The 23,831-nt window shown below is 44.5% G+C and overlaps 2 protein-coding genes across 5 annotated transcripts in view; both read right to left on the reverse strand.

Moving 5' to 3' along the window:
* Positions 1-1,264: 1,264 nt before the first annotated feature.
* On the reverse strand, positions 1,265-13,461 carry LOC309383477 (uncharacterized protein C6orf136 homolog). 2 transcript variants are annotated; one of them, XM_081936087.1, is made up of 6 exons: positions 13,251-13,461; positions 11,486-11,995; positions 8,260-8,348; positions 3,597-3,794; positions 1,778-1,847; positions 1,265-1,630 (listed from the first exon to the last, which is right to left on the reverse strand). In XM_081936087.1, exons 1-6 carry the CDS (start codon positions 13,392-13,394, stop codon positions 1,484-1,486), a joined length of 1,158 nt encoding a protein of 385 aa, XP_081792213.1. In that variant the 5' UTR covers positions 13,395-13,461; the 3' UTR covers positions 1,265-1,483. The 2 variants fall into 2 exon arrangements, with proteins under 2 accessions (XP_081792213.1, XP_081792214.1); XM_081936088.1 differs by lacking the exon at positions 13,251-13,461 and adding an exon at positions 12,830-12,931.
* A 3,318-nt stretch (positions 13,462-16,779) lies between these two features.
* ATAT1 (alpha tubulin acetyltransferase 1) overlaps positions 16,780-23,831 on the reverse strand; it is a 38,005-nt gene continuing 30,953 nt past the window's right edge. Inside the window, exons 10-12 of one of the 3 annotated variants that reach the window (XM_081935935.1) lie at positions 22,048-22,145; positions 19,558-19,612; positions 16,780-18,196 (exon numbers count right to left, since the gene is read on the reverse strand). In XM_081935935.1, coding sequence (XP_081792061.1) covers positions 17,836-18,196; positions 19,558-19,612; positions 22,048-22,145 — 514 coding nt within the window. In that variant the 3' untranslated portion in view covers positions 16,780-17,835. The remainder of the gene's footprint in view (positions 18,197-19,557; positions 19,613-22,047; positions 22,146-23,831) is intronic. The other 2 variants (XM_081935937.1, XM_081935936.1) reach the window with 2 other exon arrangements.

The raw sequence follows: 23,831 nt of genomic DNA on the forward strand, positions 1-23,831 counted from the left end.
CAAAAAACTAGTCAAGCCTGACTCAAAGGCAGTAAGTTTTACATGGAGTTCAATCTTCAGAATTAAAGATTCTGGTGGAATAATGGGTTTTCTGCTTTTTTTAGAGCTCTAAGATCAGAGCTGCGAATAGCTATGCAACTACTGGATACAGCAGCAAGACGCATAAAACTTTGCTGTGCCCAATAGCATTCATCTGGATTTTTGCAGTCTAAATAGAATAACAGAATTGGAAGGGACCTTGGAGGTGTTCTAGTCCAACCTCCTGTTTAGGCAGGAAACCCTACACTACTTCAGACAAATGGTTATCCGACATCTTAAAGACTTCCAGTGTTGGAGCATTCACAACTTCTGGAGGCAAGTTTTTCCACTGATTAATTGTTCTAATTGTTAGAAAATTTCTCCTTAGTTTTAAGTTGCATCACTCCTTGATTAGTTTCCACCCATTGCTTCTTGTCCTCCCCTAAGGTGCTTTGGAGAATAGCTTGACTCCCTCCTCTTTGTGGCAGCCTCTGAGATATTGGAACATTGCTATTATGTCTCATCTACTCTTTTTCATCAAATAAGACATAGCCAGTTCCAGCAACCATTCTTCATGTTTTAGTCTCCAGTCCCTTAATCATCTTTGTTGCTCTTCTCTGCACTCTTTCTAGAGTCTCCACATCTTTTTTACATCGTGGTGACCAGAACTGAATGCAGTATTCCAAGTGTGGCCTTACCAAGGCATTATAAAGTGGTATTAACACTTCACGTGATCTTGATTCTATCCCTCTGTTGATGCAGCCTAGAACTGTGTTGGCTTTTTTGGCAGCTGCTGCACACTGCTGGCTCATATTTAAATAGTTGTCCACTAGGATTCCAAGATCCCTCTCACAGTTACTACAACTACTACTACTACTACTACTACTACTACTACTACTACTATTGAGCAAGGTACCTCGAATCATGTAGCCCTTTCAGTATGCTTTTACTCCTTTCGTTTTTCTTACTTTTTAAAATTCCATTTAGCTGCTTCTTCTTCAAAAATTCATTGTGACACTCATCCTCCATTTCTTTTTTTCACGTCCCAAACAGCCTGAATAGCAGAGCTACCGCCGAAGGAAACCAGCTGTCCTTACACATTTTTCATATCTATGAAGAAAGTTTTGGGGTGGGGGACTTCACCGTGATGTTTTATGGATAGCAGGCCTCTGATCTCATTACGGATTAACGGAGGTGAAATCAATTGCCTCCTGGCAGTATCTTTAGCCTAAGGCACAACTAGACATTCTTCCAATGTAAACTTTTATTATTATCATTATTATTATGTACAATATTAGATTGCAATCATCTTTACAGCACTTACTAGTGCAATGAACAGCACCAACATGGGGCAACATCCACACTATACAGAAGAAACACAGATATACAATGAGTTGTTTAGTGGCATCCTCCCTATCAGACAGGTAGATGAACCAAGAGAGGTATTGACAGGAGGGCAAGGCTTTTAACTGCCCCCTATAGACTCTTGATGCTCCTTGCTGCTAACAAGCCACGGCAAAAGTGATGGCCTCTGGTCTGAAAGTTCCAGGCCCAGCAAAGAGGCTACAGCAAGGTTCTTTAGCTTGTTCTGAAGTGGCTGGGAGGGCATGAGCTGAAAGGAAATAAAACACAACATTGGTTTCCACAGATTTGCTTTCTTGTCAAGATCCAAGCAAAGGTTTTGTTTCTGGGGTGGGGGAGCAGTTGGGAATCACGCCAGTATCACCTTCTGCAAGCCTGTTCGCGCTCAGGAACTCACCTTGCTTACTTTGTGACACTTAATTAACCCTTGTGGATTTAAGAAGAAAGTGGAATAGGCATCGTAAACTCTGGAAGAGGAATGAAACGAAAATTAACCAAGAAAAGACCCCATTCTGCCGTCCTTTTAGACAAATACAGAGGTAGAATTGTAATATGTTTTGAGTAATCGGTTTTACTCTGTCCTAAACGGCTTGATTAATTTTAATTGCACTTACATCCCCGGCCAATAAGTAGAGCAAATCAGCCCATATTAAGGAAGGACTCAGAAGACCAGCCCTGATGCCAAAAAGGGAATAGTAAATCAATAGAAAAGAATATTTGTAGCTCAGGGTTGAACGGTGGCGTCTCTTGACTACTTGGTTGGTTGTTCTCTTGCAGATGTTACGCAACTAGGTAACATCATCAGTGTTACTCCATTTAGCCCTGAAGATGTTACCTACTAGTTGGGTAATGAAATATCTGCAAGAAAACAACCAAGCTCAGAGAGCACCAAGGAGTCCACAGAGAAAGGATTAGATAGAAGCAAGACTAGGGCATTCTATGCCTACCACATTGTTCGGAGTATAAGACGCTCCGAAATATAAGACGCACCTAACTTTTGGGAGGAAAACGGGGGGGGGGGAGGAAATCTCCCTCTCCCTCCCAGCAATTTGCCTCCTTCAGGGTTGGGTTGCTGCCAGTTTTACCAGTGGCTTGCAACCCGCGCCTGTGCGCTTTTCAATGTAAATTGTTCTTCGCGCATGCACAGAACAATTTACAGTGAACTGTGCACGCGCAGTCACTAAAAATCAAAATGGCAGCAGGCCAGCGGCAGCGAGGGAACCAGTTCGGGGCATGGCAGGCCTGGATCGCTGCTGGTTCTGCTACCCAGGGCTAAATTCCACTACCGGTTCAACCGAAACGGGCTGAATCGGGAGCAACCCACCTCTTGCAGCAAACAGTACAGAAGATATATACTGTTTGTGGTGTTACATTTCAGACTATACTTGTACAAGATGCTGTTAAAATTGTTGTGGCTTTCTGAAAGTATAGTTATTCTCTGCTATTTAAAAGAAGATACAATAGCACTGGGCCTCTTCAGATCAAGTATTTATTTTTAAAAGCTTCTTCATTTTGTTCAGTTGTCTAGAACAATAATAAAGCAGTCTTTAAAAAATAAGTCTAATAATTTGAACATATATTTGAACATATATAACCCTAACCCTAACCCTATAGGCATTTATAGTCATTGACTTACCGTATGACACACTTTCCCCCCGCTAAAAGAGGCTGAACATTTGGGTGCTTTTTCAAAGGTTTTTTTCCAGCCCTAATGCCAGATGAATATCTGGTAGGCAGAATTCCCCCCCCCCTATTTTCCTCCCCCAAAACTAAGGTGCGTCTTATACTCCGAAAAATACGGTACCTCCTTGCAGCAAACAGAAAACAGCCTGTTCCAGTTTAGCCTGATTAGCACAAGAAAAAAAAAATCTGCCTCCCAGCAATTTGCCTCCTTGCAGCAAACAGCCCATTGCACTTTCACTTTCACTAGGCACCTCCTGATGATCAGCTGTTTCAGGCTGCAGGGATTGCCATAATCTATTGCTGCTTCCGCAAGCCCCATTTTCCCATTTGCTGCAAGGAGGTAAATTGCTGGGGGGGGCAGAGGCCAAAGGGTAGGGGCTGGTGGTGGACGGGGCTACATTTGGTGTATAAGACACACCCAAATTTTCACCGTCTTTTTTTGGGGGGGGGGGGAAGTGTGTCTTATATTCTGGAAAATACGGTACTTTTCTATTTCAGCCTTAAGGCTTACCATCCCATCTGAGGTGCCTCACCTGTAAAATTCAGGTTTATTCCTGAAGAAACGCATCAGGAAGACATGGAAAGGTAGTCCTCTAATCCGCCACCGCACTTGAATGCTCCAGTTCTCAGGATGTTGCGTCACCTTCATCACCTCTAAGTGCATTTGAATAAAATAGTTCCAGGCCACAAAACGGCACAAGATAACAGCCAGTTGATATATCATTAGGCCACTGGGGGTAGAAGTAAGAAGAGAACAGTTCGAATTGGGATCGAATGGTATCACCTCATGGTGGAAAAGGCTACAGGGAGTCCTCGACCTATGAACATAACTGAGCCCAAACTTTCTCTTGCTAAATGAGACATTCGTTCAGCGAATTGCGCCCCATTTTACGACCACTGTTTTTTGCCACCACTGTTAAGTGAATCACCGCAATTGTTACTAACACGGTTAAGAGAATCAGGCTGCCCCACTGTCAGAAGGTCGCAAAAGATGCTCAGGTGATCTTGGGACACTGCTACCGTCACAAATATGAGTCAGCAGCCAAACATATGAATTTTGATCACGTGGCCGTGCAGATGCGGCAGCAGTCGTAAGTGTGAAAAACGTCTGTAAGTCATTTTTTTCTAGTGCCATTGAAACTTTGAATGGTCCCTAAACAAACTGTTGTAAGTCGAGGACTACCTCCACTTCCTTATCTACACATCAATGCACCCTGCATGCATGCTTAAATAAGTGCCTCACTGTGGATTTCCCATGTGCATCGAATTATGAAATATATATATATTTCCTATCTTGTCCCATGTAAGACTGATGACTAGAGCAGGGCTCCCCAACTTTTCCCACTTTGCGGATTGGTGGGGAGGGGGGGAGAGAAGACAGTTCGGCGCGAGAAGCGGGCAAGCACACAACTCCATTTGCGTGAGCAGCATGCATGTGTGCTCCCCCTCGTGCAAATGGAGCGGGTGTGCACGCACTCACCCACTGCTCGAGCCAAGTGGGGATGTGCATAACTGCGTGCGCGTACGGTCTCCGCTTCCACGGCCCAGTTGCAAACACCTGACGGCCCACTAGTAGGCCACAGCCCACAGGCTGGGGAGCCCTGGATTGCAAGTAATCCTTGATTTACGACTGTAATGGAACCTGCCCATTATGGTCATAAGTAGTAATGATTGTAGCCTTTTTTGCAGCGGTCCTAAAGCAAATGCAGCAGTCACTTGGTGATTTGATTGTCCGCTATGGGCCAGTTTTCAGCAAAAGCGTAGTAAGACACCCCAGGGAGAGCGACATCTAATTTTGAACTGTCACTAAGCAACCAGTCATACGTCAAGGACTCTCTATACAAGACTACCTAAATCAAAATAACACATCCTGAGCTCTTATCTCTGACTACGAAAAGATTCCTTCTAAGTATAGTAAAGGCAGTCCACATTGACAGAGTTGTTTAGCAAACATTCCCAGTTATGACAGAGATGAAAAAGTATCTTTGTGACCAATCATATTTATAACTGTGCAGGTCTATGGTGCTGGAGAAGACTCCTGTGAGTCCCTTGGACTGCAAGGCAATCAAACCGGCCAGTCCTAGAGGAGATCAACCCTGACTGCTCTTTAGAAGGCCAGATCCTGAAGAGGAAACTCAAATACTTTGGCCACCTAATAAGAAGGAAGGACTCCCTGGAGAAGAGCCTAATGCTGGGAACGACTGAGGGCAAAAGAAGAAGGGGACGACAGAGAATGAGGTGGCTGGATGGAGTCACCGAAGCAGTAGGCGTGAGCTTAAATGGACTCCAGAGGATGGTAGAGGACAGGAAGACCTGGAGAAACGTTGTCCATGGGGTCATGATGGGTCGGACATGACTTCACAACAACAACAACAGATCTATAATCTGTCCCTTTTGGGAGAGGGGGCGGTCTAGAAGTGCAAAGAAAGAAAGAAATAATAATAATAATGAAAAGCTGAAGATGCTTGTCCCTGTAAAGGAAAGCACAGTTGCAGGTTCACCTAGCCGCCAATTTGCTTAATGACCAAGTTGTGGGTCCAATCGGGGTCACTAAATGAGGACTATTTGCATTTCCTTCTCAGAAATAAGAGTGGCATAGTTGCAGCTACAGCATTGGGAAAGGAAGACTGAATTTTTCCCTTCAACAGGCATTCACGAATATAATAAAATTTATATCTGTAGTACAGATTACAGCAGATAAAGAGCTGTGTTTCGTTTCCCAGAAGATGCCTGGAAACACAAACAGCAGTCCTGTCTGCAGCATCTTAAAGCAGCTTCATCTTTTCTCAGGATCATGTGACAAGTTGCAAATGAACTCAAGAAAAACCGTGGCTGCTTTAATAGGCCTCTGGTTAGGCACGAGGACTGTGCTCCTATCTTCTCCAAAGCACTTTTTGGATGCCGAATCTAAAATGCTGGATAGTCCATAAATCATTTATGTACTCTTAAACCACAGGTACCCAACCCCTGCTCCATGGACCAGCACCGGGCGGCAGCATGCCAGAAACCAGTCCGCACAAACAAGCGAAGACCCATCCGCAGGATGCAGGCAGCATGCAAAGCCACGCCCACTCCGATTGCGGGAAAACCTCTCTATGGAACCAGTCCCTGGTGCCCAAAAGGTTGCCGGGGACGGAGGGGGGCACGGCACTATTCTTAAACTTTAGAAATTAGTTATATTGGGGAAAGAAGTAGCAGCTTTAATGAATCAAACAGATGACAATATACACCCTTACTATTAATGAAATAAGGGTTGCAGCAGCTTTTAAAAGTACTTAAACTATTTGTCAGAAAAACTATAAAGCAGAGAGTTTAGTCGTTATTGTAGCAACTGACAAAATGGCACATCAGTACGAAGTGATGGCCCAAGACTTTTTGTTATGCAGCTGCCTCCTACAATATACTCTTAGATGATGAAAATCAGCAGGTTTTTCTTCCAGCGTCTGTGCTATTCATGAAATCTTTAATTTGATAAAGCAGTTGCTTTATTGGCTAGCGTTGCAAAAGATTCCATTAGAATCATTCAGAAGCTATGAAACCAATTCCAGATGATTCCTTGATGGATGTTTTGCCCTTCCTGTCATGCCAATTGCTAATATTAATATTTTGCATAACACAGAAAATGCATAATTTGTTATAAAAAATTACACACCTTCCTTGCTATGCAAAACGTGATTACTTATCACTGTCCCCGTAAACGGGGAAAGGGCTAGGGCACGGGTGTCAAACTCGCCATGCCACGTTGCCGCCAGGTGATCTATTGCAATTTTTTCCCCCTCCATGGAGCTGGGGTAGGCGTGGCCTGAGCGTGCCGCATTTGGCCCATGGGCTGCCAGTTTGACACCCCTGGGCTAGAAGAAGTCTCACCACTCCCTCAACTGTGGACAATGGGAGTGGGGGAGGATAATATGGTACACATTTAGTAAACAAAATACATGCACTGAAAAGAGGGCAAGTTATTACCTTTCTCATCACTGATGTTTTATTTATTTATTTATTTATTAAATTTATATTGCCGTCTAGTCGCCCATGGTGACTCAAGGCGCCTTACTTAATTTACAACCACATTAAATAACAATAAAACCAATAAAAGAATCAGGTAATATAACAAAATCACACACACACACCTCCAGGGACAGCACATCACAGGAGCCATTCAATGGGCTCCATCCTGCTCTGGGTTCCCCAGTCCCACTGGCAGAACCAGGTCTTCCGCGCCTTCCAGAAGAGTATTAGAGTGTGGGCCGTTCTAATCTCTGGGGGGGATGATGTTCCAGAGAGAGAGAGAGCCACCATGGAGAAGGCTCTTCTTCTGGGTCCCACCAGGTGCATCTCCCTCGGGAATGGGACCTGCAGGATCCCCTGCCTCCCCGCTCCGATGGGTCGGGTAGATGTGACCAGCAAGAGAGAGATAACCTGGTCCCAAGCCATGAAGGGCTTTAAAGGTGACAACCAGCACCTTAAATTGCACCCAGATGCAAATCGGCAGCCAATGCAGCTCCCGTAGAAGAGGTGATACATGCGCACACTGGGGTCTGCGGAAAATCATGCGGGCTGCTGCATTTTGCACCAACTGGAGCTTCTGGATGCAAGGGCAGCCTCATGTAGAGCGCGTTGCAATAGTCAAGATGGGATGCCTTGCAATAGACATGCTCAATAGTGGGTTTCGGCTCCCACTGCAATTGGTATGCTGCAACGAGAGCAGAGCGGGAACCCCGGGCACGTACACTGCGCACGCATGCGTGCCCACCGCCTGTGATGCTCCAACTGCTCGGCAGAGCATCGTGCAGGCGCCATGCGCTGCGCATGCGTGCGCAGATGGCCCGTTTCCTTCAAATATAGGTAAGGAACAAGGGCGGGCGGGCGGACCCTCCAAAGCACCTTTCCAGTACGGTGGCTGCTGCTTCCGGCTGGCACGGTATGCGCATATCGGGGCGTACCGCCTGCAACTCACCACTGGTGATGTTTTGCCATAGTTTTCTGTTTTCTAAGATCAAGGCCCAACTATAAATTTTAGTTAGATCTGGGAAACTTTTCAAGGGAAAAAAAATTCCCCAGCTCTTACATACATATAGACTGAATTTCTCTGTAAAATGCTATAGATATTATGGAACTTTTCACATTCAGTAAAAGACAGACCATCCAGCCATCAGATATTCTAACTTGCCACCCTCCCTCCCTGATTAAAAGACTGACCGTGTTTTCAGATGCAGAATCTCATTGATGAATTCTACGTCCTGGGAATACATTGCATAATTATGAGTCCTCGAAAAAAAGCCTGGTAACTGGAGGGATGGGAGAGAGAACAAGAAGACAAACCAAAGTGAGGAATTTATAGCTCAAAGATTTTCAGAAATCCATTGACAACATTTTGCTTTGAGAGTTTTATGCCTATGTTCTGTCTGGTATAGACAAAACTAACACTTGTTAAATTCTAATGCCTCAACTTTCCATGAATAGGAATGCAGATTTCACAATCTTATTTTTTATTCACGAACGTGTATTGTTTTAAGCATTAGTTAATAAGGATGTTGGGATCCTACGTGCTTACCTGAAGTGCCTGTATCAGAATCTTGGACTGCACAAATATAATTTTCCACTATTGTGGGATTGGGGGGGAATGTAAATGTGCATAAATCGAGACCCTTTGGGGATATTTTTGGAAACCAAATCAAAGTTTCAACTGCTTGCAGAAAAGACTGATAATAAACTCTCCTTAAGATAAATTCTGTTTCTGCAAGCTTTCAAATTCAGTGCAATATATTTTTAGACCACCTATTCCAGTGATGGCGAACCTATGGCACGCGTGCCACAAGTGGCACGCGGAGCCATTTGTCAGGGCACGCGAGGCGCTGCCCTGTCAGCTGGCCACCTGAGTTCACCTTTTTAAAAGCTATTTTTCGCCTTCCCCAGGCTCCAGAGGCTTTATTAGGAGCCTGGGGAGGGCGAACAGAGCCCCCCCCCGCCCCCCCCCCCCGAGGCTTCAGGGACGGTCCCTGAAGCCTTTGGAACACTTAAAACCACCCTCCGAGCAAACCGGAAGTGACTTCCGGTTTGCTCGGAGGGTGGCTTTAAGCGCTCCGAAGGCTTCAGGGACCGTCCGAGGCTTCCCTGATGCCTTCGGAGCGCTTAAAACCACCCTCCGAGCAACCCGGAAGTCACTTCCGGTTTGCTCGGAGGGTGGTTTTAAGCGCTCCGAAGGCTTCAGGGAAGCCTCCGGATGGTCCCTGAAGCCTCCGGAGGGCCTCGGGGGGGTCGGGGGAGGCTCTTTTCGCCCTCCCCAGGCTCCTATAAAGCCCCTGGAGCCTGGGGAGGGCGAAAAAAGCATGTAAAAATGGGGGAGGTTGCACGTTGTGCGCGCATGCACACTGGGGGGGTCGCGCATTGCATTATGGGTGCAGCACGCCTGCACTCAACCCCCCTGCGCTCCCCTCACTTGTGGCACGCGAGCCAAAAAAGGTTCGCCATCACTGACCTATTCCATCTATACAATAATCTAGGTATTTAAGATAGACAAAACTGTTTTGCAACCATTATTAGTCTATGAAGTCAAATATTCTTTACATTAATAAACCACTTAATCATCTGCTATGTAATCATTTCACCTGCAGATTTAGCATGCTTTGAACTACACTGCCTCCTCAAATAATTGTCTTAAGTCATTTCCTATAAAATATTAGAATGAACAGCACTGTAGCTCCAATGGCTCCGTGGTTTATTTCAAATCACAAATATTAAACAAGCATATTGAGTCTTGTATAGGGAGATGATTAAAGCAAAAATCATTACTCTTCCTCTTTGTAATTAGGAAATGCAGGTGTGCTAAGGTAGATAATTAAAAAAAAACACACACATCAGTGCTATCCTACAAATTGCAACAAAGGGCTAAACCAGTGGTGCAATTAGAGCTGGTTCTATCTGGTTCGGGCTAACCAGTAGCGGTGATGGCGGGAGGCTCTGCCCACCCACCCGGACATCATCACGTCCTGTTTTTGACATACTGTGCATGCCCAATAAAGATTACCAGTCCAAAGCAAAACTTTAAGATAACTAGTTGCTTTGAAGCGATCCAAAAAGATTTTGGGATCTTGGGATCTATTATAACAAACTCACAATTTGTATCTTGATGTAGCAGAGTCATTGACCAAGCCAGTAATCTATTTGAATACACCTCGTAGAAAGGAAGGATAATTTTATATTTAAAAAAAACAACACTGAAGAGAAGGAATTTGTCATTAAGTACTGTACTTACAAGTTAATGAAGGCATTTATCAGTTACTCTAAAAATCATATTTTATTGTATTGTACTATGTTTTCCCGAAAATAAGGCCTCCCCGGATAATAAGCCCAATCGGGCATTTTGAGCGCATGCGCTAAAATAAGCCCTCCCCTAAAATATTTAAATGCATATGCAGCCAGTCCCTGCCATTTCCTGGGGGGAAGGGAGGGGGAACAGGCCCCATGTGCCCCACATGCACCTGCCCTCCCCACATGGAACGGTTTCACAGAGGCCGCTCCTGCAAACCCTAGCTACCGCGCCCCTTCTCTTAATGGCGGCCACAAAAAGAGCAGCAGGCCCAGCAATGCTAGGGCTGGCAAGAGTGTGCCAGAAACAGAGACAGTACCTCCGGCCCTCTCCGGATCAGCTGATCTGCGGTCCGCGGGTAAGGGGCCTCCTGCACCTCAAAAATAATAAAGCCTCCCCAAAAATAAGGCCAAGGGCTTATTTTGGGAGGTCAAAAGAAAATAAGACCCTGTCTTATTTTTGGGGAAACACGGTACTTAACAGTATTGTATATTTCCATTTCTGGCTGTTGACACAATTTATGTAAGGCGGGGATTAATGGTATGTATGAACAGATGAGTTTAGAAAAGACCACCTCTTTCTTAGGAATTGCTTGAACCTCAGAACTAACAGTGGACCACAAACCATAACTCTCTCATTTGACAAAACTGTGTCTCTTATAACAGTCTTTAGGTAAAGGTTCCCCTCGCACATATGTGCTAGTCGTTCCTGACTCTAGGGGGCAGTGCTCATCTCCGTTTCAAAGCCGAAGAGCCAGCACTGTCCGAAGACATCTCCGTGGTCATGTGGCCGGGATGACTCAACGCCAAAGGTGCACAGAACGCTGCTACCTTCCCACCAAAGGTGGTCCCTATATTTTCTAATTTTATTTTTACATGCTTTCGAACTGCTAGGTTGGCAGAAGCTGGGACAAGTAACGGGAGCTCACTCCATTAGAACCGCCAAACTGCTGACCTTTCTGATCCATACGCTCAGCCACTAAGCCACCACATCCTGCTGATCACTGTCTTTATCCAATGCCAAATTCATAATCAAGTAGTCTCTCAGCCGCCCTGCCATTCTACAAAGGGGAAAAAAAATCTAGTTCTCTACACAGTAAAACAGCAACACTAGTACCTCTTCCCGTAATTTCTGATGCATGGCTTCGAGGTGCTCCTCCATGTCGCGGTTATTGCTGGTAGGCGAAGTGACAGGGGAGGGAACCCTGGATGTGGCTTGGAAAGGCGCAAGGGATGCAGGTGCTGCCTCCGATGTCGGATAAGGTAATTGCAAATGCCAGCCATGAAAGAGACTATACAAAGAGTCTAAAGAAGCACTGTCCAGCCCTTCGCTAGGTCGTCGTACACTTAGGTTACCCTCATGCCTTCCGTTCTCCAAAATGATGGCATCTTCCATGCTTTCAGGGGGGGAGGAAACAGCTGGCTGGAAAAGGGGCCTGGTCTCCAGGCTGCTGAATTTCAGTCCATATTGCATTACAGTACAGCTTTCTGCAGGAGGGTGAGACAGAGCTGGAAGGTGAGGGGCAGCTTCTGACAGCTTCTTGGAGAATAAGGAGGGAAAAGTCAGTCTTACTGGCGTGGAAGAGATAAGCTCAGGAGATAATTTATCCCAAGAGGCAGCCACATCCTTAAAAAGAGAGAGAGAGAGAGAGAAAGATTATTTCAGAATAATGAATCTAATCATCCAAAATGTTGTATTCTGTGCTTGGCACCTCTGGAAGGCAGCTTATTTTCTACCTGGGCTGTTTGATCTCACCTGACAGGTCTGCACAGTGACAAGCCTTCTTCACAGGAAGTTTGCCGCTATTTGGGTAATGCATACAGTGCACAGACCTCATTATTTTACAGAACAGAATTTTGGTGATTAAGAAAAAAAAACTTTGATATTTAAATATATGCCCTATTTGCTTGGTTTTTTTAAACTTATTATTAAGGGCCAACCATAAGATACGTCATGTGCTATAATTTATTCTATTTCGAGAGAACAAATTATAGTGGGGTGCCATAACATGAACGTTTCTGCACCGTATGGGATAAAATAAAAATGTAAAACCGGCTCGGGAAAATGAAAGTCAAATCTAACATAAGGCAAGAACCCAGCAACCATTTTATAGGCAAAAAATAATAATAACTTTAGTGAGCACAAAACAAGTACAGACTGAAGTTCCTAGCATGGTAGGCTGATTTGACCAGAAACAGGAATGAAATACATTCCAATGCAAAGATCTGGTTTTTTTTTTTCTTTTACTCTCTCTAGATTTTTCAATGGTCTATAAGCAGCCGTACTGCAAGACTAAAACTAATTTCATTCAATACAGCTAATCCTGTATTATGCCGGGATTTAATCACTGCCCCTGGGGGGGGGGGTGTCTCATCCACCACCGAGGAGCAACTTTTGGGAAGACTGCCAGCCACACCTCCTAAGGTTTTCCAAGCGGTAGATGAAACCGTTTTTTTTTACCCGCAGGTTACACATCTTTCCTTGCAACGACAAAGCAGAGCTTCGACCGGATCAGCCGGGCGAGGTGTCACCGGAGAAGCACCGGAGGAGGATGCGTGAAGTCCCGGGCAAACCTTTAACCGCGCTATAATCCTCCCTAGCTCAACCCCGACCCAAACAAGGTCCAGCCCGGCACCGCCGATCCTCCCGCAAGGGAGATCTGCAAAGGGTGACCGATTAGCTCGGGATCTCAGCCGATTTTTTTTATTTTTTATTTGTAAAGGATCCAATTGCTTCTGTCTTCTCCCCGGTCCGACGGTGTCCCCACCCCACTGCTTCCCTACAAGCTTGCTCCTTGCAGATCCGCCCCTCCCTCTGCCCTTCTTTCCCGCGAGGATCGGGGATGCCCGGCCACGCCCGGGTCCCACCGCCTTTCACTCACCCGCGGCCGCAACCGCGCCGGGTGGCAACAGCGTGCCGAGTCTCCCTGGCCCAGGCGGAACGGGCTGCTGCTGCTGCTGCCGTCCCACCTCCAGGAGCAGCGGGCGCCCACGCGCAGGGCCGCCTTGGGGCTCCGCTGGTACATGGCGCGCGAGCGCAAGGCAGGTGCCTTCCACGCGCTGGCAGCCCTCCTCCTCCTCCTCCTCTTCCCCCACCCCCCCCAGCCCGCGAACCCCTTCAGCAGCGAACCCCGCTGCTTCAGCCGGCTTAAAAAAGGCCACGACGCCTGCGCCAACTATTGCGCAGGCGCACGTCGCCAGTCTCCTTGACCGAAGGAGGAAATGGTACGCCCGCCGCAGACCCGGCGTGAACTTGGCGAGGCGAGTCCCTACAAACCACGCCTGCGCACTGAGAAGGCCGGCGAGGGCTGCCGTTCAGATGTCCCCTGCTGCTTTTTCCCAAGCGAGACTTCCGGTTCTTGCCTGTAATTTGTGGGGAGTCCTCCGGGCGGGGAGAGTGAGAGCTCTGAAGTTCCACGTGCAGCTTGCAAGGAGTGGACTAGAACAGAACTAGAAGGGACCTTGGAGGTCTTCTAGCCCAGCCCCCTGCTCAAGCAGGAGACCCTATGCCATTGCAAATGTCAGCGTGGAAAGGCATCCAGCGGTTTTCCCCATCATTTTTTTAAAAAAAATATTTAGTTTGTTAAACATGTACAAGATAGCAGGTATAAGTATAAACATGGACAGGAGCACATGAAATGAGTACAAATAAATGAGGACGGTAAGACAGGGATGGTAGGCACGTTGGTAGGTTTATGCACGCCCCCTTTAGGGACCTCTTAGAAATGGGGTGAGGTCCACCGAAGACAGTTTAAGGTTGAAGCTGTGAGGGTTTGAGGATGTAACAACGGAGTCAGGTAGAGCATTCCAGGCATTGACCACTCTGCTGCTAAAGTCATATTTTCTGCAATTGAGTTTGGAGTGGTTTACCTTGAATTTGTATCTATTGTTTGCCCATGTAGTATTGAGGTTGAAGCTGAAGTAGTCATTGACAGGTAGGACATTGTAGCAGATAGTTTTATGTACTACGCTTAGGTCAGACTGAAGGCGGCGTACTTCTAGGTTGTTCAAGCCCAACATTTCAAGTCTGGTGGCATCAGGTATTCTGTTGCGAGCAGAGGAGTGGAGGACTCTTCTCGTGAAATACTTCTGGACCCACTCAATTGTATTAATGTTCAATATACAGTGTGGATTCCAGGCAGACGAGCTGTATTTGAGAATTGGTCTGGCAAAGGTTAGTGAACATTTGAAATTACATCTCCCCCCCCCCCCCCGAATATTTCTGCACTGGAAAAAACCTTGAGGCTGCTTAAATGATCGTTGAATTAGTGAAGCCCTTCATTTGTTTGTTTAATTATGATGGTTGCAGTGTCCCAGGATCATTTTGATCACACTGGTAACTTTCCCAGCAAGCCTCTGACAAACAAAGCCAACAGAAATCAGATTTGCTTAACAACTGTGTGCTTCACTTAATGACCACACCTAAAAGATTGTAAAATTGGGCACAACTCAAATATCCGCTTCACTTAGCAATGGAAGTCCTGGTTTTCCATTCCACTGCGATCATAAACTGAGGACTACCTGTATAGCTATTTACTAGAATGTTTCCTATCATCTACTCTTCACATAGAATTTTTGAGGCAACCCCTGCTAACTTTTGTCCCCTTTCTGAAAGCTGGATGGAATTCAAACAATTTATTAAGTGCAGCTCTTGTGGTTTAGTTGTTGTCTGAACAACCTTTTAGAGCCCACCTGGGGCTTAGAAGATTTTGGAGAGAAGATGTTCAAAGACAATATTTGGAATTTTGAGAGACTGTCCTATGTCAAAACCCAATGCTCCTGGCTGAAGTCATCCATCATTTTACACAAAAATCGTGGCTGATTAATTTGCCTCTTCTTTAAAAGAAAACACAACTTTCCTTTAAAAACCCCTTTTTTATGACAACAGGGCACGAGAGAGTCATTCTGGAAATTAAGTAGTGAGTCCTTGACTTGGAGCTGCAAAAAGTTAGCAGCAATGGTGATCTTTGTGATAGACCTCTCTCCATGCTTAATTATAATATCCTTTCTGTCCCACAAAAAAGAACATTCCCATTATTTAGACAAAGTGCCTTGCCACTGATGGCTAATATACTGCCCCATGATTGCCTGGGCTGCTGTCCAGATGGCATGCACAAGAGAGTTTTGCAAATACTATTGCATTGTTATTTTTATCAGTGGTTGCAACCTATTAATTTTCCATCGTGACTGATCTGGTGAGAACACTCTATTTTTATTACCAGAAAAAAAGCCTACTTATTTATTCATTTAGCACAGGGGTGTCAAACTCGATTTCATTGAGGGTCGCATCAGGGTTGTGTTTGACCTTGGGGGTTCCAGGATGGGTGTGGCCAGTTCAACATCACTCGTGTCGGGGGCACCTGTGGTGCTCTGTCAGTGAAAATGGGATCCCGTTGCTGGCTGCGATGGCCTCCTACAACGCTCTGCCAGGAAAAACGGAGACCATGAGGGCTGCATGCCCTGCCAGCTCTGTTTTCGCTGGCAGAGGCAACATGGGCCAGTCCTTTGCTGTTTCCAGGGCGATCCCATGGGCCATATCCAGTCCCCGGGTCTTGTTTGACACCCCTGATTTAGAACCCCTGATTTATCACATTTCTATGACTTCCCACTTTTCAAATGATTCTGAGCAGTTTAAAAGCAATAAAACAAACATTAAAAAGGTAACCAAACTGAGATACATAGTTGTAGTCCCACTAAAGAAAATATCTAGGCAGGTCACCAAATTTTGTATATGATTACCTTGAGAAGGATTTGGATTTACTAATGGCAATCTCTGTTGACTGATTTACTTCTGCTCAGACAGTCTGCAAATTCTATTAATTCTCTGGTCTTTTCGCCTTTGTTTTTATTTGGCTGAAATGTAGTGTTTTCAATATTTTGGTCTTCAAAATAAGTTTAATCGCATACAAAAGTGTGTGTGTGTGTGTGTGTGTGTGTGTGTGAGTGCACGCATGTATGTGTGTACACAGAGAGACAACGATGACCCTAACACATCTCTAATATTATTACAGGTATTCCTAATACATCCACCCATTAATACATAAAACAACTAAGAGGGCATTACACTTCCTAATTTTAGTCCTGCTTTTTATAGAGGCACAATTAAGAGTGTTTTACTAAACTACATTGCTGTTTTGTTTGGTGTCAGCAGCAGTGCCTCAGATAGAAAGTCCATACAAAGAGTGGTAAGGAAAGCCGAGATTATAGGAAGCTCGCTTCCTGTTATTCAGGATCCTACACTAGGATCCAGCACATAAGCGCTTTGTGCTTAGAGCTCAAATCACTGTTAAGAGACCCCGCACCCCCACTTTAGGGTCTGTTTCTGTTGCTCCTCCCACTTTCCCCCATAAGCGTATTTTGTCATATCATATTCTATTAAACCTCATTAAAAGGATTTGACAAGGATTAACAAAGAATGAGAAATGCCGGTTTTATTTCAATCAGCTTTTTCCAATTACATCATGCAAATTGATGTAGAGCAATTAGGAATTAAAATAAACCAAACGAGAATGAGATCTGAATTTAGACCCCAAAGTGCTAAATCCATTTTGATTAAATTGGATATTTTTATTGCACATATCCCTTCCAACATTTTCTTATTAGTCAAGACAAAAGCACAGAACTGTAGCCTGTCCTTCCTTAACATTTAAGTAAATTCAACATGGCACAGTATCTCCAAGTGAGATAACTTAATTCCATTCTATCACATTTTAAACAATATGTTTTAAATCTGCATTCAAGTTTCCATGTGGGTTAAATCCCCAAGTTTACAGCATATGCTAGTCTATAAGTCTGTTTTGCTTTCATTCTCATTTGGAGACCTATATTTGGCTCACAAATTTTGAAAGAAAGGGGGAGAAAGAAATTTGAAATGCGATTTCAAATACAATAACAGCTAACTAAACAAACCTCCATTTGCAAAGAAGAAATTAGAAGGATTTTAAAATGAAAACAAAAACTAGCATAAACAAGACCATACCCTTAAAATACAGGCAGGTGTGAGGAGGTCTCTGAATTACAACTTCTGTGCCCTTCATCATTGACCATTTCAGCTGGAGCTGCTGTCAGTTGTATTTTAGCATTGTCTAGAGCAGGAGGTCCCAATCTTGGCAACTTTAAGATGTGTGGACTCCCAGAATTGGCCAGCCAGAATTGCCCCGCTTGGAAATTCTGGCAATTGGAAGCCAACACATTTTGATTTGCCAAGTGTGGGAACTGCTATTCTAGAGGGCCAGATTCACCAACCCAATGTATGGAATGAGTAGCAAACAATACTAAATGGCTTCTACTCTGATCTAAGAAAGCAAACCTAAGAAAAGTTATGCTGCTACTTTAATCAGATCTAATAACAGAAAAGAGGAAGACTTCAATAACTAATACTTTAACAATGCTGCTGGCAATATTGTCCTACTTCCTATAGACAACATTATCTGTTAACTCAACAGCCATGATTTTGGCCCATTTCCCTTACCAAGGTCTAGTATTGCAATACAGATACTTGTGGTGGATACACTTGGCTTCATAAGGGCTTCCTGCTGCTATCCACGGTGGCTTCACCTGGCATGAGTTTGGGGCCAGATTGTACAGCCCCTTATTCTGCTTCAGAAGAATCCTGGGAACGTGCTGGTTACTTTTGCAAATGGCATTCTTGTAAGGGACTGTTAAAGCATTGGAGTTCTTTGTCATTTCCTGAAAGGCTGAATCATCAAGATTTTGAGCATCCATCATGAGAGGTGAAGATTCTTCAGGGGCATGGTCTGTCTCTTCCATCTGCCTAATGATCACAGGTTCTGGATCATGGGGATGGCTCAGAGCAGAGTCTTTAAGTCTAAGATAAGAGAGAAAGATAAGTTATCTAGATAGATCAGGGAAGATTTAAAAAAAAACAGGTAGGTAATTATACAGATGTATAATTGTGGGTGCCCTGTATAAAACTGGCCCACCAGAGCAGGAAGGTATGACATGTTGAACATCTCAACTATTAGAGAAGTGCATCTTGTGGGAACAGGAAAAAGGGCTCTCTCTGTGGAACATCATTTTACTGGAGCAGGGGTCAGCAACCTAAGAGCCATTTGGACCCATTTCCCACAGAAAAGAAAACACCGGGACCCACAAAACGCTTCCCATGCCTGACTATTAACTGAGCGGCCACAAAACTAGCATATGTAGTTGAATTAAGCGTTCTGTTTCCTTCTGAAACTTTTCTTGGATTTATCCATGGTTGGCCTACCAGGGTTGAAAAGCTCAATAAATTGCCTGCCAAGGAGTGTCGCACATCAGTTGTGACACATATTTTGAGCGACAGCTGCAGCAGAGGGATGAAAGAACCACATGCAGCTCCAGAGTAGTGGGTGGCTGACCCTGCCCTGGAGATAGGACGACTGACTCTCACCCTGATATTTTTCTGAAAGGCCCTAAAGACCAGCAGGCTTGAGGATCAGAAATTGATGTGAAACCAATCAAGTGGCTGGTTTGATTATATTTGCCATCAGGGTGTGTGTTGGATTGCGGATTAGTAATGTTGCAAGCTGCCAAGAGTGCACCATGTATGAATTGAGTAGGTATATAAATTTGTTTAATTAATCAGGTTTATAGCTTTTACAGTGCTTTTCTACCTCAACATCCATCGGCTAAAGTGTATTCGTTTTCTTATTCCCATAGTAGGAACTGCGGAAGGGGAGGAAAACCCAGAAACTGTCAGGCAGAACATGAATCAGAGTTGCTCCAGAAGACTGTACAAGAAACAATCGGTTGACATAACAAGGGAACAGATGTTGGTATCATTTCCTAATGGTAAGAGCTGTTCAACATGGAACTGCCTGACTTAGGAGGCTGTGAACTCTCCTTCATTGGAGATGTTTAAATAAAAGTTGGGTTGTCTTCTGACTTGGATGTTATGTTAGTGGATTCTTGAACTGCTTTACAAGAGTACTAATTGGTGTAAATGTGGCTGTAGCTCCACATATCTGGAAAGTGCTGAACTGGGCTGGGGAAGGCTCTGTAATTTTCCAATTCCAATCCAACTGTCGCTTCATAGCCAGTCACTCTGGTTCATTTGCCGTTATTTATTATAGTGTTGTGCTTATAGTATCACTGCAGGCTGAGCTATCAGAGTCAAGCTTTTTGACCTTCCGTGAGTCTCTGGAAATGAAGATGAAAAGAACTACAAAGAGAAAGGGAAAGACTTACTTGCTGTCTGGTCTCAGAGTTGCTTTTGGTGAATCAAAGTTATTCGTTACATCCCCTAAAAAAGTAGGAAAAAGCTAGGTTTCAGATATCATTTTATGAATGCATGCTAATATATTGTACGCTCTTTGTTCTGTTCTGAAAAGGCTGTTTAGTGTGCAAAAATTAAAGACTGTTCCAGATGAGATTTTAATTATATACCGTATTTTTTGAAGTATAAGACGCACTGGAGTATAAGACGCACCAAGATTTTGAAGAGGCAAATTTTTTTAAAAAGTTTTTGCACTCTGCCGACCTTGCGAAAACAGGCCCGTTTTTTGTCCAAAAAAGGGAATGCATAGCCTTTAGGAGGCTTATAGAGTGCTCCTGAGGGCTGCCCCCCCCCCCAAATGAGCAAAAAAAAGCCAGTTTTTCACCAAAAAAGGGACATAGCCTTTAGGAGGCTTATAGAGTGCTCCTGAGGGCTGCCCCCCCCCCCCAAATGAGCAAAAAAAAGCCAGTTTTTCACCAAAAAAGGGACATAGCCTTTAGGAGGCTTATAGAGTGCTCCTGGGGGCTAGGGGGGGGGGGGGGAAATCCATGTATGATATGCCATACGCTAAATAAATAAATTTGCTGCTTCATTAGAAGGCCAGATCTTGAAGAAGAAACTCAAGTACTTTGGCCACCTAATGAGAAGGAAGGACTCACTGGAGAAGAGTCTAATGCTGGGAAAGATGGAGGGCAAAAGAAGAAGGGGCCGACAGAGAATGAAGTGGCTGGATGAAGTCACCGAAGGAATAGGCGTGAGCTTAAATGGACTCGGGGGGATGGTAGAGGACAGGAAGGCCTGGAGGAACGTTGTCCCTGGGGTCGCGATGGGTCGGACATGACTTCGCAACTAACAACGAATCTTCTCCTGCTGTGATCTTTCCATCTTTCCTACTTTTTTCCTTACAGAAAGCTGGTGAGTATCATTAACAATCCTCTGCCTAAGCTGGCCAAACTGGTTTTATGGCAGGAAAACTACAAGCTCAAATACATGCGTTTGAACTCCGTTAAATAATCTAACTCGCAAAGCGGACCTTGCACACACAAAGGAAAATTTTGAAACATTCAAGAGCAATGTTCAGTATCTTGAGAATCCTAAAATCTGCATTTTTGTTTTGAACGAGCATCCAGGATATTGTTTTCTAAATAAGCGGCGACTACTTTAAACACAGGTCAGTGTACCTGTCCCATCTATGTCAGTACAGGTGGTCCTCGACTTACAAACATGATTGAGCTCAAAATTACTGTTGCTAAGTGAAACATTTGTTAAGTGAGCTTTGCCCCATTTTACGACCTTTCTTGCCACAGTTGTTAAGTGAATCCCTGCAGTAGCACAGTTTTTAAGTGAATCTGGTTTCCCCACTGACTTTGCTTATCAGGTTGCAAAAGGGGATCGCATGACCCCAGGACACTACAACCGTCATAAATATGAATCACTTGCCAAGTGTCTGAATTTTGATCATATGAATACATGAGCATGTTGTAATAGTAGTAGGTGTGAAAAACACTCATGAGTCACTTTTTTAGTGCCCTTGTAACTTTGGTCATTAAATGAACTGTTGCAAGTTGGGGACTGCCTGTATTATACGATAGAATGATAGAGAGCCACATTTTCCACATAGAGGTTCTATCTTTCATTCTCAGTTAATGAATCTATTTAACAGAAGATATAATGCTGCCTTGGCTAGATGGACCAAAAAGATGATCCAGAATAAATTCTTGTTTTTTAAAACGAGCAGGCAATCATGATAAACATCTTTACAGGCTTGAGGATACTTTGCAAGCATTTGTTTTAAAGTGAATCCTTTGCAATAGCCAGGGGCAACCTCTGACCCACGGCCCTAGTCATTGGATGAGCGCATATTTCATTGAAGTAATTTTGTTGTGGGTGTTTCACATTTTAGGGATTGTTGTTTTTCCTATCTGTTGTTTGAATGTGGCCCCAGGCAAAATGCAGACTTCACTCCCCGAAGCATTCACATCAGGGCTTTACGTTTTCCCAGACTCTGTTAGGTAAACAGCTAAGTCTAAATGTGAAAATTTCGGTAGTCCTCGAGTTATGACAGTAAAGGAGCCTACTCATCACGGTCGTAACTCATGATGGATATAAAGCAAGTTGTTTGAACCTATTTTGCAACCTATTTTGTGGAGGGTTATTAAGCAAATGGAGTGGTCATTAAGCAAACCAATGGTTTGCCGTAGGTGCGGCTTTGTCCAAAAAATGGAAGTAAATGCCAGTTTTGGGCAAAACCATTGTAAAATGTGGTTATGTGATTGCGGGATGCCGCAAACAGCCATAAATGTGGTCCAAGTTACCAAGTAATCCAAAGTGCAGTCATGTGACCCAGGCGGAGGAGGACTGAAAGTTGGAATTTCGAACTCAAAGTAGATTGGTCAGAACTTTAAACAGTTGCTAAATAACCTTTTTTCTCCCCCCCCCCTCCCTCATCAGCTGTCACTCACTTGTTCTTTTCTCTGGCTCTTCTGCACTTTCAGTTGAGTTGTTGAAGCGGCTGTAGGACCACTTCTTAGCTATCAGGCTGTCCTTTTCAGAGCTCCCCCTGGAGGAAGGGAGGGGAAAAACAAGCAGGGGATGGAGATGATGAGGCAAGCAGGAAGCAATGGGTGGGACAGGAGCATCAAAGCAAACTGCAAGAGGACAAAAGATGTGCTGCAGGAGAAAGACGCATGAAATGGAATGAAGACGGTGGGCCACAGCTTCCTTTGCTCAGGAAAGACTTTTACGGTATTTTTATACCTCACATCAGCACATTTAAAAACTCCATCCATTAAAAAAAAATAAACATCGTCCATTAGTACTATCTGTCCATCTAAAAATACATGTATATTATGCTACAGCCTTGAAAAAGAAGTGAAAATATGTACCATTAGCACAACAGATGCGGGACATGTCTGGGCATAAGAGAGCAGACAGAGAATCTCAAGGATTTGGGAAGACTCCTGTTCTTTTAAGGTTATAATTCTTGGAAGTAGAACCCACCATCATTTTTGGACGTACCATGCAAAGTTAAGAGGGGGGGGGGGTCTCTGAACTTGATGGTTTTCTTGCAGACATTTCATTACCCAAACTAGGTGCTAATTAGGATAATGAAACATCTGCAAGAAAACCATCAAGCCAGGGGTGAAATCCAGCAGGTTCTAACAGGTAGCGGAAATCCAGCAGGTTCTAACAGGTAGCGGAAATTTTGAGTAGTTCGGAGAACCGGCAAATGCTACCTCTAGCTGGCCCCAGAGTGAAGTGGGAATGGAGATTTTGCAGTATCTTTCCCCTGCCACACCCACGAAGCCACACCACTCCCACCAAGCCACGCCCACAGAACGGGTAGTAAAAAAAAAATGAATTTCACCACTGCCTCAAGCTCAGAGAGTACCAAGTATCCCTCATTTCAACCAGAAATATTCTCCTTTAAAGTGAAGAGTCATTGGGGAAGACCCTGGTGCTTTGAAAATCAAAAGTGATTGGAAAAGACACTGACAGCAGGCAAGGTGTGAGGTAACTCTTGTTCATGACAAAGCCATCAGCTAACAAGAACCTTACGAAGCAGTTATAACAGACAATCCTGGCAAAAGGATATCACAAAGAACGAGGAGTGACTGAGCATCATCGGTCTCACATTGGACGGTCAACCCAGCCTGATACTAGGTATTGTAGACTTCTGTTAATCCAATGCAGGTAGTCCTTGCTTACTGAAAGTAACTGGGATCAGGAACTCTGTTGCTAAGCAAGCAATCGTAAGACACGTCATGCAACTGCACCAACCTATGATGGCAGTTCCCCCAATCTCACTTGCCACTATTAAGGCAAACTCTTAGCAGCATCCCGTGGTCACATGATCATCATTTGCAACCTCCTGCTGGCTTTCCCATTGACATTGCTTACTGTGGAAGCCGGCAATGAAGGTTGCAAATGGTAACCATGTGACTGTGGAATCTTATGAAGTTGTAACTGGTTGCAAAGTGCCTTAATTGTGATCACTATGGGGATAACAATAACAATTAGACTTACATACTGGTTTACAGTGCTCTACAGCCCTCTCTAAGTGGTTTACACATTGCCCCCAACAACCTGTGTCCTCATTTTACCCACCTCGGAAAGATGGAAGGCTGAGTCAACCTTGAGCCTGGTGAGATTTGAACTGCCAAATCATAGGCAGCCAGCAGTTAGCAGAAGTAGCCTGCAGTACTGCACTCTAACCACTGCGCCACGGTGGCTCATGCTGCAAGAG

This window comes from Natrix helvetica (genome assembly GCF_964273705.1).
Source record: "Natrix helvetica genome assembly, chromosome: 1".
Classification (NCBI taxonomy): domain Eukaryota; kingdom Metazoa; phylum Chordata; class Lepidosauria; order Squamata; family Natricidae; genus Natrix; species Natrix helvetica.